The 16,906-nt window shown below is 52.2% G+C and overlaps 1 protein-coding gene across 1 annotated transcript in view; it reads left to right on the forward strand.

Moving 5' to 3' along the window:
• ITGA11 (integrin subunit alpha 11) overlaps positions 1-16,587 on the forward strand; it is a 133,431-nt gene extending 116,844 nt beyond the window's left edge. Inside the window, exons 22-30 of the mRNA XM_032175706.2 lie at positions 1,385-1,461; positions 3,243-3,332; positions 4,248-4,338; positions 5,689-5,802; positions 6,022-6,108; positions 9,360-9,470; positions 9,613-9,708; positions 13,211-13,324; positions 13,962-16,587. Coding sequence (XP_032031597.1) covers positions 1,385-1,461; positions 3,243-3,332; positions 4,248-4,338; positions 5,689-5,802; positions 6,022-6,108; positions 9,360-9,470; positions 9,613-9,708; positions 13,211-13,324; positions 13,962-14,033 — 852 coding nt within the window. The 3' untranslated portion in view covers positions 14,034-16,587. The remainder of the gene's footprint in view (positions 1-1,384; positions 1,462-3,242; positions 3,333-4,247; positions 4,339-5,688; positions 5,803-6,021; positions 6,109-9,359; positions 9,471-9,612; positions 9,709-13,210; positions 13,325-13,961) is intronic.
• Positions 16,588-16,906: the final 319 nt, after the last annotated feature.

Below are 16,906 nucleotides of genomic sequence, written 5' to 3' on the forward strand. Positions count from 1 at the left end.
ATTTGTCTTTTCTCCCATGAAATGACATTCAAGTGACCAAATTAGCCAGCCATCCCCAGGCTAGCAGCCCATCCTTTAACTCAGAGAGAATTCCTACCACTCCCAGCCATTAGTCTGCCACCTGCCCTTAGCCAGTCCCACTGTTCTGCACCCTCAGAAGTTTTTCAAATTTCTGGCCTCTGCCACTGTGCTGTGTATGAGGAGGGATGGGGAGAGAAACTACCGTTTCATGAGCACCTACCACCCAACTGTGCTTAAAAGCTCATGTGAAGGGAGAAGCAAAGTAGCTGGGAAAGGGAGGGAGACGCCAGATTGCAGGGAGTGTTTGGACATCAGCCCTGGGCAGTGGGCAGCCACAGAAGGTCTGGAGCAGGAGAAGATCTAATTGAGGCCAAGCTGCTTGGACTTGGGAATCAGAGAGGAGCTGTGGCAGGAGCCAGCTAGGCAGCAGCAGTGCTCCCAGGAGCAGGGTCTGCACGGCTGGGGAAAGAGAAAGAAATGGGAGCGGGGATGAGGGCTCCTTAGCAAAGCACCTCCCTGGTGAGATATAAGTCGAAGGTGTAGTTTCTGGGTTGAGGTACTGACAAACCCAGGAGCTCTGGAGTGGGGATGGAGCAGGACACAGCCCAGGCTTCCCCGCCCACGCCCAGCCACTCCTGCAGAGAAGGGGCCACTGAGGTCTCCTGGGAAACCTCGTGAGGGTGAGACCAGGGAGAGCATCAAGGGTCTGTGCAAAGCCTCAGTAATGCCCCCAGGTGGGGAGGGGAGGAGGCGAGGAGGGTCGCATGTTTCCCCACCCCGGGGCAAAGGGCAAGGGGAGCATCAGGGCCCAGGTCAGCAGTGTGGCAGGAGTGCTGCCAGACAAGGGGCAGATGCCTTGTTGGCCTGCTGGGTGGCCACTGGCCCTCATCCCTCTCCGGGCCATCTCCTCCCTGCCACACACAAAGAAGAGGTGGACGAGGGGGTCCTACCAAACGTTTCTGGCCCCCACATCCTGTGGTGCATGGCGATGGCCATCGGCCCTTCCTGTTATCAAGGCCCCCTACCCTAAAAATCCTGCAGAGTCTGGAGCTGGACTTGATGCTTTCTGGTTGCCTTTTGTTAAAAACAAAAGAAGAAGCAGAGGGAGGGGGGCTGGCTCAGCCCGGAGAAACCCCATTGTGGGAGCTGTTGTCTTTGGCTGTGTCCCCACAGCAGCCCTGAAGCTCAGCTCACATTCCGTAGCACCTGGTCCTCCCTTTCCCAGCCTGTTCCTAGCCAGCAGCTCCCCAACCCCCAGCAAGCTCCCCTTCCCCAAGCCGGCAGGGGGCTGTGGGGAGTGGGCTGTGGGGAGTGGGCGGGGCTGGTCCCGGCAATGCCCAGACATGTGACCGCTTCCTTACAGGTGGCTTTCCGTCTTGATTTTGAGTTCAGCAAATCCATCTTCCTACACCACCTGGAGATCGAGCTCGCTGCAGGCAGGTCAGGGCCGTGCCTGCTCCTTCTCCCCCAAGCTTGCTATTCTGGGGCCCAGCTCTCTGGCTGCTAGCAACTGCTCCTCGCGACACTGAGTCCACCGCCCCACGCCCTGTCCCTCACTGCCCCAACCTTGAGTGGAGGCAACGGGGTGGGGAGGTGGGCCGGCGTCCGTTGCAGGTGTGGGCCAACCTGCTGCCCCCTGTGTTGCCACCACTCTTCATTCTTTGGATGATAAATAATAATGTCAGCCCTGTACTTTTAGACAGCCCTGTATACAGCAGTAATTCACAAACCCTATGGTTATAAAGCACTGTATAGGCAAAAAGCTCAGTCCTCACAGAGACCCCTTAAGATCCTCAAAGCAGGGGTTATTCCCCACACCATCTTCCAAGTTAAGAAAAGAGAGGCTCAGAGAGGGTGAGTGAATTTCCCAAGGACACACAGCAGTAAATTGTGCAGCTGGAAGCTGAACACTACTCGTCCTATTCCCCATCCAGGGCTCTTCCTGTCCTAGTCACCTCTCTCCCCTTTTTCTATTTTTAAGAGGCCTTTTCTTACTCTGTGTGGGTCTTCCTGTCTGTCTGTCTGTCTCCCAGGCCTCTCGGAGGTAGCTTGCTATATGTTGACACCATGAACCACTTTGTGTCAGTAGTAAATACACTTCTCTTTTTTGCAGAATTACCTCTGTGTAGGGAAGGACAGAGGGATTGTGTCCACTCTGGAGCCTTATAAATGGCAAAAATCCTTAGCTAAGAAATAAATACCCCAGGCAAACCGAACACTAACATTCCAGCACACACACGTGCAGGTCAGAGGTCACAGAAGCACTGGGGACTCATACCCGACATGTGCTCGCGTCCCAGCTACAGTTAAATGAATTGTGCGTTCTGGTAGAATTCTCACACCCTATGTGGCAAACTTGGCGAGGCCTCCCTTGCTCTCTGCCCTGCTCTTGGAAAGCCCAGTCCCATCTTCACAGGAGAAATGAGCGCACTTGCAGAGCAGTGTCTCTGGCACAGCTGTGGGGAGTGTCTGAAAATTAGGTGTGTGTAGAAGGGGAATCTGGGGGCACATCTCTGTGTCTGTTGGGTCTCCCTTTTCTAACCAAACCCCTATCCTGGGGTAAGGCTTCCAAAGGGAATCAAACTCAGTATATGTAACAAGCAAGAACTGTACATTTTTATGTCTAAAATGATTTGCCCTGGGAGTTCATGGTGCTCAGATATAAAGGGAGGCACACTGGACAGAACCCCCCCGAAGATGTCTCTGAATTTCACTCCCAGCCTTTTTGTGGCAGCAGAGTGCCCCTGGCTGCCCTGTAGGAGCTGCCCGCGGTCAGTCCAGGGATAAATGAATGACTCTACTGTGAGTTCCTCACCAACCCTCCTCCGTGGGCAGAGTGTTTGCCACAGGTGTCATCTCCCACAGCCCCTGAGAGTCCGGCAGGCAGCAGGATTGGCCTGCCTGACAGAAGGGGTGGCCGGGTGAGGGAGGCAAACAGACTGGGGTCCAGTCCGTGCCAGGCCAGGCACAGGCCTCCCAGCTCCAGCCCAGAGCCCTCCCCTGACTCCACCTAAAGGAGCAGCAGGTAGAGCTGGTGTCATCCATCCCCGCTTCTGGCCCTTCCTCTCCTAGGAGATGCCTCAGGTTCCCTGTCTGGCCTGTCTGGTGCCCATCAGCCCCAGATAAGCCAGAGTGCTCCTTCCACAGTCTGCCTCAGACCTTTCCCGCTGCCTGTGCTGGCTGAGCCCCTTCCTGATCTTGCCGCCTGGCTCTGCTTGCAGTGACAGTAACGAGCGGGATAGCACCAGGGAAGACAACGTGGCCCCCCTACGCTTCCACCTCAAATACGAGGCTGACGTCCTCTTCACCAGGTGGGCCGGGCTCCGGGGGCCCCAGGAGAGGGAAGGCATGGGGAGTGGGAGGAGGGAGGCCTAATGGGGGGTACCCTCTGATAGGCCCTAATAGGGCCAGACCCCAGCACTAAGGGACTATGGATGGAGCCAAGAGTGTCCCTGATGGGTCAGAGAGTGCATCACCCCCATCCAATATGGGGAGGGGATATCAAATTAGAGGAAGGAGGAGACACAGGCCCGGCCCTGGGGAGCTCCCAGCAGGGGCAAGAAGGGAGGGTGGGGGCAGTGGGAGGCATCCACCCCTGGCATAGGCAACAAGTGGATGCATGGTCTGTGGAGAATTTAAAAACAGTAATAATATCTATCATAAGTCAATCTGCTTTTTATTATCATCTTTTGCCAGCACATCTAAACAATGTCAGTGGGAAAAGACTCCTCCCCAAAGGACAGACTGCTCCCACCCCCACCCCCTTGGCATGCTACTGGCCCCCAGTCTGACGGAGGAAACAGCCCCTGTCCTCTGAGAGCTCACGGGCAGATGGAGAAGTCAGGGCAGAAGAGCAGATACGGAGAGGAAGCTCAGGCCCTCCCACACCAGCCATCCCTAGAGGGTGGAAGGGAGCACAGTGGCATGGTCACTCCGAAAAGCAGCTACACCCCTAGGCAGAGACGCTGGGGCAGGGATGAAATACCTGGCTCTTCTGACTCACGCCCACCCACTCAGGAGTCAGACATTGCTCACGCATGGCAGCGTTGATTCCTGCGAAGGCTCAGAATCCTTCCAACATGACACTCACTCCCAACCGACACCAGTGGGAACCTGTTTTTTGTGGCCCGGGGGAGGCTGGCACGTGCCCTCTCCCTCTTTCATTCATCTGTCCATCCAGCCAGCACCGACTGAGCTCAAAACAGCCCTGTCCTCTGTCTCTGCAGGAGCAGCAGCCTGAGCCACTACGAGGTCAAGCCCAACAGCTCGCTGGAGAGATATGATGGTATCGGGCCTCCCTTCAGCTGCATCTTCAGGGTGAGGCTGGAGGGGAGCCGGGTAGAGGGGGAAGGACGGGATCTGAGCACCCCCATCCTGGAGGGGAGGAATGTGGAATCATCACTAGTGCCCAGAGTCAGCCTCAACCCTGCCACCCCCCACTGTGCGACTTTAGGCAAGTCACTTCTCCTCTCTGGGCCTCTCAGTCTTCTTTTGAAAAACAACTGGACTGCAGTGGAGGAGTATGGGTGAAGATAGGGTGTGGTTGCCTAAAATTCTTAAATTGTTTTTAAACAGTGGTTTAAACACACTAGGGTTTACTCTCTTTACTCTCTCCCATAAAAGAAGTCCAGAGTTGGCAGCTTCACAAAGTCATTCAGGAGTGGGTCTTCTATTCCACCATCCTCAGCGTGAACTTACCAGCCTCCAGGTTCACGGTGCAAGATGGCTGCAGCTCCAGCCATCACGTTCTCGTTCCAGGCAGCAGGAAGGAGGAAGGGGAGAAGAGCATGCTCCCTCCCTATTAAGGGACCTCCCTGGCAGTTCCTCACTCTTCCAGTGACCTCTCTTTATCCAGAATGTTGTGACTGAGCCATAAGGGAGGCTGGGAAACGTGGCTTTTTGTTTCAGTTCTGCCACTAAGGAAAGTGGGAGAACAAGAGTTAGGAGGCAATTCGGCAGCCTCTGCTATAGTGGGCCCTGATAGCTCCCTCAACCCTAAACAGCTGTAAGTTCATCAGCTTCTCTTAGGCTGTGTGAAAGCTGAGGGCAAGCTGACAGCTGGATACTGGACTTCAGACATGCTGAGCCCTGCATGGCTTGTTCAAGAGAGGCCTAGTAAGCTGCCCAGGGTCACACAGCTCATAGGTGGTGGTGGGCCCAGGATTAGACTCCTGGTCTTTCTGGTTCCAAAGCCCTGCTTAGAATCACTGCTGCCCTGGCACAGAATGTGGCACTGCTAGAATGTGAACAATCACACACTCGTTATTTAGTAATAAATAGCGAGTTTAATTAATGATTCCCTCTCATGATGCATTCATTGCTGTCACCATCTTCACCCCTGGCCTCAACAAAATCCCCACCCCAGGCAAGAAGAGTTGAAAATGCAGGTGGCCCCTGCTCTCCGGCCTCAGGATCCCCACTGACTTGTCTTCAGCTTCCAGCCACCATCCCCTCTCAGGACTTTCTTGCACTCGTCCGTGCAGTCCCCGGCCACAATTTGACAGAGCTTAGGAGCTTCCATGGCGAAAACACCAGGGGCCTTGAGTGGGCCTTTTTCCCAGGCCTGGTGGGGGAATTGCCGTCCCCAGGGGCTGGTTGGCCCCTGTGGACCTTGTTTTCCGCCCCCCTCAACTGACTGTACTGACACCTCCCCGTCTCTGGCCACAGATCCAGAACTTGGGCTTGTTCCCCATCCACGGGATGATGATGAAGATCACCATTCCCATCGCCACCAGGAGCGGCAACCGCCTACTGAAGCTGAGGGACTTCCTCACCGACCAGGTACCGATGGCCTTGGGAGCCGGCTAGGAGAGGGGACCAGAAGGAGACAGATACTCCCCCTACGTGTGTCCCCAGGTTCCCAGACCCCAGCTCCCTTCTCCCAGGACCAGTGCTAGAGGAGGAGAAAAGGAGAAAAGAAACCTCTCTGGGAGGCTGCGTCTGCCAGAGCTGGTTGTGAGGCTGCGTGTGTGTGTGTGTGTGTCCGTGTCCTTTATGTAGGCGAACACGTCCTGTAACATCTGGGGCAACAGCACTGAGTACCGGCCCACCCCAATGGAGGAAGACTTGAGTCGTGCTCCACAGCTGGTGAGTGTCCCCCAGACCGAGAGCCACAGTGGTTGGGGTTAGAGGCGTGCCGCCGGCGCTCCAGGGACCATTTCCCTCCCAACCCAATAGCTTGTCAATAAGAGCTTACTGAGCACCTATATGTACCCAGCCCCAAACCAAGAAAAAACTGAAGGAGGAAAAGACTTCTTGGCCTGTGTGAGTCCCCCGTCTCACAGGGAGTGGGGCAAACAAACAGAGTGAGTGTGTGAGAAGCCAAGGTCACAGCCTGTGGTGTGCCAGGCAAACCAGCAGAAAGGGGTGGGGAGAATAGACTCGCACCTGGACCAAGCGGGCCCATAGGATACAGAGAAGCAGAGAGAAGGGGAAGAAAACAGACGCAGCCAGAACACCAGAACACACACATGGCTTGTATTGGAGACATTTGGCCGCGTCAGCTGGGGCCTCCTGCCCTAGAGATGGAATGCAGATCAGCTTCAATTTCCAGAGCCCTCCCAAAACACCTGCTCATTTCCAGTTTGCATTCTCAGAGTTGCCTCTGCCTCCAGATACCAGTTTCTCACCCTGCTTCCACTGTTCTTCACCCAGACAACAATCTTTGTTGTTTTACTTTTACTTCCCCCAGATAAGTGCCTCCCACGAAGCACTTATTGAGGGCAGTGTGCTTTGCCAAAGATTTAGGCTGGGTTGGGGTTGGGGTGGGCAGCAAGGCAGCAACACTAGTAACTTTCACCTAATAAATTCTAATTGTTTGAAGATTTGCTTGGGTTTCCCACCAACGGTAGTTTCTCCACTTAATCCTTATATTATAAATCATCTTGAGGTATTACTCCAGCTAAGACCTCCAGGGCAATGGTAAATAGATATGATGATGACAGAATCATCAGGATTACCTTAATCATGATTACTTAAAGGAATTTATTTTTATTTTGATTGTTAAATATGATCATTGCTATAGGCTTCACACATGAGGGGATTTCAAAATCATTAGGCATCCGCCTTCCAGTCCTGATTTGGTTCCTTCTAACTTCTTTTAGTTTGCTAATCTTAAAAATATCTTTAAAGGGCACCCATTTTTCCTCAGCTAATAATGTAAACAACACCGCATTAAGCCGTGCACAGTGGCTCATACCTGTAATCCAAGCACTTTGGGAGGCCGAGGCGAGTGGATTACAAGGTCAGGAACTCGAGGTCAGGAGCTCGAGACCAGCCTGGCCAGCATAGTGAAACCCCATCTCTACTAAACATACAAAAATTAGCCGGGTGTGGTGGCGGGCATCTGTAGTCCCAACTACTCGGGAGGCTGAGGCAAGAGAATCTCTTGAACCCGGGAGGCAGAAGTTGCAATGAGCCAAGATGGCGCCACTGTACTCCAGCCTGGGCAACAGAGCAAGACTCTGTATTGACATGGTTAAATTCCCATGACCCTTAGTTCTTTAAGAATGGACTAAATGTTTGGTATCATCACTTACAAAAGTGTCTTGAACTTGATGGAACTTATGTTAAGAAGTAAAACTTAATTTTTAATTTTTATCTTTTAATTCCATTTTTCCACAAACTTTTTGAAATCCCTTTGAGAGGAGTGAGCAGGAGCATTGTCGTGGTGGAGAAGGACTCTCTGGTGACATTTTCCCAGCCATTTTTCTGCTAAAGCTTTGATTAACTTTCTCACAACACTGTCATAATAACCAGATGTTCTCATTCTTTGGCCCTCCAGAAAGTCAACAAGCAAAATGTTCTGAACATCCCAAAAAACTGTTGCCACGACCTTTGCTCTTGACTGATCTGCATTTGCTTTGACTGGACCACATCCACCTCTTGGTAGCCATTGCTTTTTTTGTGCTTTGTCTTCAGGATGGTACTGGCAAAGCCATCTTTTATCCGTTACAGTTATTTGAAGAAATACTTCAGGATCTTGATGTCACTTGTTTAAAATTTCCATTGAAAGTTCTGCTTTTTTCTGCAGCTGATCCGGGTGCAACAGATAGGGCACCCGTCAAGTGGAAATTTTGCTCAACTTTAATTTTTCAATCAGAATGATGTAAACTAAGCCAACTGAGATGTCCATAGTGTTGGCTAATGGTTCTGCTGTTAATTGTCAGGCTTCTTCAGTGAGGGCCTGAACAAGATTATTTTTTTCCTCACAAATTGATATGAATGATCCATTGCTGCAAGCTCCATCTTCAGTGTCCTCTAATCCCTTTTTTCTTTTCTTTTCTTTTCTTTTCTTTTCTTTTGAGACAGAGTCTTGCTCAGTCACCCAGCTGGAGTGCAGTGGCATGATCTCGGCTCACTGCGACCTCCGCCTCCTGGATTCAAGTGATTCTCTTGCCTCAGCCTCCCAAGTAGTTGGGACTACAAGGCGCATGCCACCATGCCTGGCTAATTTTTTTATTTTTTTAGTAGAGATGGGGTTTCACTGTGTTAGCCAGGATGGTCTTGATCTCCTGACCTTGTGATCCACCTGCCTCGGCTTCCCAAAGTGCTGGGATTACAGGCATGAGCCACCATGCCCAGCCCTCTAGTCCCTTCTTAAAACAAGTTATCCATTTGCAAACTGCTGATTTCTTTGTGATATCATCCCCATCAACTTTTTATAAAGCATCAATGATTTCACTGTTCTTCCACTCAAGTTTCACCATAAATTTGATGTTTGTTTTTGCTTTAATTTTAGCAGAATTCATGTTGCTCTGATAGGGGCTCTTTTCAAACTGATGTCTTATCTTTCTTAGTGCGTCAAACTAGATCCTGTTCACATAGGTTACAAGTTAATACGAGTTTATTTTGGTGCAAAACAAGTTTTGGAATCCATGCATAGTTTTTCCATAATACACATTTTCCATGAACTTTATGAAGACCCCTTTTGTCTGATTCAGGAAGTTCCCTAGGAGTTTTTATCATGAACAGAAGTTGGACTTCCTAAAATACTTTTTCTGCATCTGTTGCAGCGATCATAGAATTTTTTATCTTAATGTGTTTATATGGTGATGGGAAACATTTATAGATTCCCTAATGTTGAACCAAAGTTCTGTCCCTGAAATATACCCAGGCCGGTCACAATGCACAGCTTCAAGTGCAGCATCAGATATACCATCCTTCATTTGTCCTTCAGTCATCCCCTGGCAGATGCAGTGCACATGTCCCCCCCCCCACCCCCAACTTTCTCCTTGTCCCCTGTCCTCTGCCCCTGCCCCCAGGAGCAGAGCCCCAGTCGTTCAAGCAGTGTTGCTGCCCCCTGCTCCCCAGCCCAGCAGACCCATCTTCTCTTTCAGAATCACAGCAACTCTGATGTCGTCTCCATCAACTGCAATATACGGCTGGCCCCCAATCAGGAAATCAATTTCCATCTACTGGGGAACCTGTGGTTGAGGTCCCTAAAAGCAGTAAGTAGAGACCCTGGGCTGGGCTGGAAGGAAGAAGGGAAAGGGGGTGGCTGTTGGGATGTCTTCCACCTGGGGCTGCCTGGGGATGGGACGGGAAGAAAAGCTTCCAGGCCAGCTTCTGAGGAGCCCTCTGATTGCACAGCTCAAGTACAAATCTATGAAAATCATGGTCAACGGAGCCTTGCAGAGGCAGTTCCACAGCCCCTTCATCTTCCGTGAGGAGGATCCCAGCCGCCAGGTGAGCCCCTGGGAGCCCTGCAGAACTGGGCTTAGGCCGGACAGCTTGGGAAAGGGTTGGCCGCGCTCCTCTATAGAGTTTTCCTACAACCCCTGGCTGCATGTCCCAGCAGGAAAGAATCAGGCAGACCTGTGGGCTGTTAGGGCGGCCGCTGAGAAGAAGGAAATAGCAAGACAAATGGGCCTCAGGGGCAACACTAGGGAAGGTCCAGAGGTCTGATGTGAACTGAATTTGTGAAGACCAAAGGATGGGAGATGCTTCGGTATCGGCCTGTTAGTTGGGTAAAAGCAGATTGTTATAGATCACACTGGCTTCATTTGGGGTCCAGGAAAGGAGTGAGACTCTGTGTGAGACCCAACGAGAAGTGAGGTCTTAAAGAAAAGCTCATTCCTGGAAGAAGTGGCAAAGGAAGAAAAAAGAAAAGAAATACATTTGTAAAAGAAAGCAAGCAAGCAAAGCCCAGTCCTGTGGAAATAGACAGGGCAGCTGGGCGTGGGACGCTGCTGCCCTCCACTGGCCACACCCCAGAAATGCCAGCCTGGGCTCCAGGCAAGCATTCCTATTACAGAGGCGGAGTAAGCTCCCAACACCACCCCAGGGAGATGCTGGAGAGCAAAGAGGCGGGGTCAGGAAGCATCACTTATAAAACAATCCAACAAAAACCAATCACAGCCAGGGCAGGGGGATGCCAGGCAGAGGAGTATCAGGATCCACCTAAGGAGCTTTTTTGTTTGTTCATTCATTTGGCATTTGTTGGGTGTCTCTCTTACGACTTGGGCCCCAAAGGGGAAACAGAGATAAATTAGGCAGACAGGGAAACAGTGACAATAAATGGGTGAGTGCAGTCTGGGGGTGAGCACAGGCCCGGGGAGAGCAGTTCAGAGAGAGGGATGTCCCCGGAAAGCTTTCTGGAGACAGTTTGTTTGAACTGAATCTTGAAAGATGCTGCAATGTTCCCCGGCATCCAAGAGAGGGAGGTGTGGTACAGGCATCCCCCACTCCCCTCCACATACCCTGCGCGCGCGCGCACACACACACACACACACACACACACACAGAGAGAGAGAGAGAGAGAGAGAGAACCCTTCTTCTCACATTGATGCTTGTCTTTTAGGTGACTTTTCCTTCTTCCACCCCCACTCAACCCCCCAAAAAAATTCCACTTATACTCTCTGGATGCCTCACTTCTCTTTTTTTTTTGAGATGGAGTCTCAGTCTGTCACCCAGGCTAGAGTGCGGTGGCGGGATCTCGGCTCACTGCCAGCTCCACCTCCCAGGTTCACGCCATTCTCCTGCCTCAGCCTCCCGGGTAGTGGGGACTACAGGCGCCCGCCACCACGCCTGGCTAATTTTTGTTTGTTTGTTTGTTTGTTTTTTAGTAGAGACGGGGTTTCACCGTGTTAGCCAGGATGGTCTCAATCTCCTGACCTCATGATCCGCCCGCCTCGGCTTCCCAAAGTGCTGGGATTACAGGCATGAGCCACCACGCCCGGCCATACCTCACTTCTCTTTTAGAAACCCAGCAACCTCAAAATTAAGCCCCTGTATGCTGGGCTCTGTGCTAGGTGCCGGCGCTGGGGAGGCAGAGCCAGGTCCCCGCCTTGAGGGACAGAAAGAGCACACATAAGGGCCCTGCCATTTGCTAGCCCCCAGCTGTGTGCTGAACACAGTGACAGACCTCACAACACTGTGAGGCACTGTCCCTACCCCCGTCTCTCAGGTATGCACACCGAGGCATGTGAGATGAGGCAGGAGGGACAGTGACTTGCCTCAAGTTGAATAGTGAGTCAGTGGCCAAAGCAGGGCTCTGTCTGCTATTGCAGGTGGTCCATTCACGCCACGTGTTAGCTGAGCTCCTGCTACATTCCCGGCACGGCTCCAGGTTCCGAGGATAGAGCAGGGACAAAACAGACAAAGCCCCCACTCTCCTACAGCTGACATTCCAGGCGGGCAATAAACATAAACATTATCAACCAGTGATAAGGGCCACCCCGAAAAAGGCACACATCTAAGGGTGGAGTGCCAGGGGGTGCTGTTTTATACAGGGGAGTTGGGAAAAGCCTCTCCAATAAAGTGACATCAGACAGAGACCATGAGGAAGACAGGAGTGTCTCATGGCTGTGTGAGGGAAACCCTTGCAGGCAGAGGGAATAGCAGTGCGTGCAGCAGGCACGCCATGGCATGCATGTTGGAGGCCAGGTGGCCGGAAGCTGAAGTAGAGCTAGAGGGAGCAGGAGGTGAGGTCAGCAAGACAGGTGGGACCCGAGAGGGGAGGGCCTTGCAGGCCAGGGCCAGGACTACACTTTTTACTCTGAGCGAGCTTGAGCAGAGCAGAGCAGAGCAGAACAGAGCAGAGCAGAGCAGAGCAGAGCATAGGTCTGCCTTCCTGGTTAGAAGCATCCTTCTAATTGCTGTGCTGAGAACAAACTGCAGAGGGGAGGCAGTCAGGCAGCGCTGTAGTCTCCAGAGGAGATGTGAGGGCGCTCAGGCCCAGGAGGTGGGAGGAGTGGCCACGTTCCAGGTGTTTCCAAGGTAGAATGGACAGACTTTGCTGCTGGGCTCCGTGTGGGTGTGAGAGTTAGGGTCAGTGATGGATATGTGGCTTCCGGCCTGAGCAGCGCAGAGGGATAGTGCTGCCATTTGCTTAGGTGAGAAAGAGCTGGAAGGAGCAGGCTTCAGGGTCTGGGGTGTTAAGAGCTTGGTTAGGGGCCTGTTACAGTTGCCAGGCGGGCCAGGAGACAGTTGGTATGAGCCTGGAATTCAGCGGAGAATCCAGGCGGAAGACAGAAATGTGAGAGCAGTCGGCGTGTAGACGGTGATAGCCACAGGACTGAGGGAGCTGGCCTGGGCTTACTTTCTGACCTTCACACCCTGGCCACTTTTGCCTTTGGGACGCCTTCCTCCATAGGAAAAAAGTATTTAAAATTATGGTTTATAACCATGTTGATACAAAGATAAAAAAATGTTATCCAAGCTGGATTCTATTCCATTTTTTCCTCTAATTTTAAAAGAAATGTAAACATTTTCATGGGCTCCTAAAAGTGTTATGGGCCTTGGCACCATGACTACTGTGACTCATGGGAAAGTCAGCCCTGAGTTCACCCAGGAAGTGACTCTACAAAAAGAAGAGGTGCAAGGACTGAACCGTGGGACACACTGACCTTTAGAAGTGCGGGAGGCGATGCAGAGGCAACAAAGGGAGGAGGAGTAGCCCATGTGGTGGGAGGAGGATCCAGGGAGTGGCGGGGGCCTGAGGCCAAAGGCAGCAAGTGTCTCAAGGATGCAGGATCACCTGGGCCACTGAACCCAGTGTTGGCTGTTCAGGCGCCGGTCGTCCTGAGGCCTCGGCTGGCCTGTCCACCCATCCCTCTGGTATCCCCCTGAGGAAGAGGATGCAGCTCCCCAACCAGGTGCCAGCTGTCTCTACCCTCCTGCCCCTCCCGGACTGCCACCCCAGCCCCAGAAGAGTAATGCTGTTGGCCTGGTCTCCCTCCCCTTGCAGATCGTGTTTGAGATCTCCAAGCAAGAGGACTGGCAGGTCCCCATCTGGATCATTGTAGGCAGCACCCTGGGGGGCCTCCTACTGCTGGCCCTGCTGGTCCTGGCACTGTGGAAGGTGAGGGCCCCGGCAGGGGAGGGAAGGAGCAGCATCCTAGCTGGTGGGCCCAGGCTCCAGCCCCTGGAACTTCGTGGCCACTGCCACGTTCTCCTCTCCAGGGGAGCTGGCACCCCCGCCCCTCACCATAGCAGACACATTGATTAGGGCCAACAGAGGGCACTCAGACTATGGCTCTAACCCGTTTGTGGGTACCTTTGAGAACCTGATGAAAACTAAGGTTCCTATTATTAGAGAAAAAAAAAGCAAGTACAAACAACTGCACAAAATTTCTCCCACAATGTCAAGCTGTTAACAAACCTCCCAAAGTCCATCTCTGTCTCCAAAGCTCTGGTTACAAACCCCTGGTCTCAGCCTCCTCCTGTTACAGATGGAGGCCCAGAGAGGGATGTTGGCTGGGGCTGGTCACACAGCAAGGTGGTGGGCACCAGCATGACTTCTTGTATGCAGCCCATGGTCTCATCCACTGTGTTCCAGTCCACAGAGGCAGTTCTGGAGGAGGGGATGCTCAGAATGAGCTGGGGTACTCAAGGAAGCCCTGAGGGAGGAATCCCAACGAAGGGTAGTGGAGGGAAAGCTGGGGCAAGGCTTGCCCACCCTGTCCTCCTCTGAGACGTCTCCCTTTGCCTCCTCACAGCTCGGCTTCTTTAAAAGTGCCAGGCGCAGGAGGGAGCCTGGTCTGGAGCCCACCCCCAAAGTGCTGGAGTGAGGCTCCAGAGGAGACTTTGAGTTGATGGGGGCCAGGACACCAGTCCAGGTGGTGTTGAGACCCAGGCCTGGGGCCCCACCGAGCTGGAGCGGAGAGGAAGCCAGCTGGCTTTGCACTTGACCTCATCTCCTAAGCAATGGCTCCTGCTCCCTCCAGAATGGAACTCAAGCTGGTTTTAAGTGGAACTGCCCTACTGGGAGACTGGGACACCTTCAACACAGACCCCTAGGGATTTAAAGGGACACCCACACACACACCCAGGCCCACGCCAAGGCCTCCCTCAGGCTCTGTGGAGGGCATTTGCTGCCCCAGCTACTACGGTGCTAGGAATTTGTAATCATCCCCATCCTCCAAAGAAACCCAGGGAGGAAGACTGTAAATACGAACCCAATCTGCACACTCCTCTAGTTCCAGAAGGACCCAAGACAGAACAGATCTGAATTCTGCCCTTTTCTCTCACCCATCCCACCCTCCATTGGCTCCCAAGTCACACCCACTCCCTTCCCCATAGATAGGCCTCTGGGGCTCCCGAAGAATGAACCCAAGCCCAAGGGCTTGATGGTGACAGCTGCGAGCCAAGGATGAAGAAAGACTCTGAGATGTTGAGACTGATGGCCAGGCAAGTGGGACCAGGATACTGGATGCTGTCCTGAGATGAGAGGCAGCCGGGCTCTGCACCCACGTGCATTCACAATGACCGCAACTCACACATTCCCCCACCAGCTGTGGCCCCTTGCTCTCAGCTGCCAACCCTCCTGGGTCACTTTTGTTCCCAGGTACCTCATGGGAAGCATGTGGATGACACAATCCCTGGGGCTGTGCATTCCCACATGTCTTCTTGCTGCAGCCTGCCCCTAGACATGGACGCACTGGCCCGGCTGCAGCTGGGCAGCAGGGGTAGGGGTAGGGAGCCTCCCCTCCCTGTATCACCCCCTCCCTACACACACACACACACACACACACACACACTGCCTCCCATCCTTCCCTTATGCCCACCAGTGCACAGGGAAGGGCTTGGCCAGTGCTGTTGAGGGGTCCCCTCTGGAATGCACTGAATAAAGCGCGTGCAGCCTCGGTAGCAAATATCTCATCCGCTGGCCCCCAGGACAAGTGGTGTGACCAGTGATAATGCCCCAAGGACAAGGGGCGTGTCTGGTGCCCAGCGGAGTAATTTATGCCTTAACCTTGTTTTGAGGTAGAAATGAAAAAGGGACACATCAAAGGCATCTGTCCCCCTGTGCATAGTACGACCTTTACTGTCGTAAATATTTTTGAAAAATTAAAAATACAGTGTTTAAAAACAACCAAGCACTGACATCCCATTCTGTGGGCAGAGCATAACACAGTGAGCCATACTCCCCTTTGAAGGAGAGGAAGTAGAATGAGGGGGTTCCTTTCTTCCTCCCCCCTACCTCTACATGTCAGAAGGGACTCACCCACCATTTGGTGCCCACAACATGCCCTCCAAGTGGCTGCCTGGTCTCCGTGTGACGTCTCCAGTGGTGGAGCGCTCCCTCTCCCAAGATCACCCTTCCATCTATGGCCAGTCTGGACGGTTAGGACCTAAATGTTTCACTGTAGCTTCTGCCCTTGGTTCCAGCTCTTCCCTCTCACATCTCCCAGACTTCTCCAGGCCAGTTTCATTGTTAACCCTCTTACACTCTGACTTCAACCAAGGTGTCTCCATTCTGTTCTTGTGCCATTCATGTCTTGGAATCCCAATAAGTAGAGCCTTGGAAATAATTTGATCTTGTTTTTGCATAAATGAGGACACCCAGAACCAGAGAGAGCCCTAGGCTCCCACAGCAAAACTAAACCCAGGACTGCTATTTCCCAAGCCAGATTCCATCATTCGAGCCCAGCCTTAGGGCTTGATGCGGAGCAAAAGGTGAAAATGGTGAAACTAAAATTTGAGTATCAAAACCCATTGCCTTCTAATAGAATCAGAAGGAAATGTTGCTAAATCATATTCCATTCTCGTCATCACTCATGAATGGGGTAACCTGGCTAAATGAGAATTAATGAACCTACACTCATAAGTGCATTGATTTGGCACCAAGTCGTCCATCAAATATCATCAGATCTGAGAGAATGCTCTTATGGAAAACCTGATTTTTAGAGGTTGGCATTCATATTTTTAAAAACTGCCACCTGTGACCACACTGCAGGCCAAACAGAATGTACCTGCTGGTCAGATGCAGCCCAGAGGTCACTGAATTGCAACCTCTGGACTCTCGGTCAGAGGCAAGCAGCCCTTATTCCAGAACTCCACGGTCCCTTCACACCCTTCCCCAGACCTACACCAAGACCAACTAAGTGGTCAAAAGGTGGACAAACTGAGAGTTGTATCAAGGCCCTTAGCCTCTCAATTTGTTATCAAGTCTCTCTTTCTGAATCTATTTACCTTGAAGTATAAATATCCAAGATGAGCCTTAAGAATGCCTGGTGGAGCAAACAAAGTTGCATCTTACAGGGAGCAAAGTCTATGCTAATGCAGTGTTTCTCAATCCTGGCTGCACCTTTGAACCACCTGGGAGCTTTAAAATTGACCACTGCAAGGGGCCTACCCACTATGGATCCCAATTTCATTGGTTGGGAGAGGGGCCAAGTTTGTTTCCAACTTCCCCAGATGACTCTAATGGCTGAGAGCCGCAATCAACAGGTAAGTGAATATCCAGGCTATAAGATGAAGAAACAGGGGGGTTGTGCCCAAGCCCACTGTGCCTCATAAAGCAGATGATCTCTGCAGAGCTGCGCTTCTCAAAGAGTGGTCCCTGAGGACTGCCTCAGTCAGACCACAGACACCTAAGTTCCTCCTCAGACTTCACAGATCCAAGCTCTATGAGGTAATTCTAAGCACATTAAACTTATAG

Source organism: Hylobates moloch, unplaced genomic scaffold (assembly GCF_009828535.3).
Source record: "Hylobates moloch isolate HMO894 unplaced genomic scaffold, HMol_V3 SCAFFOLD_14, whole genome shotgun sequence".
In the NCBI taxonomy this organism is placed as follows: Eukaryota; Metazoa; Chordata; class Mammalia; order Primates; family Hylobatidae; genus Hylobates; species Hylobates moloch.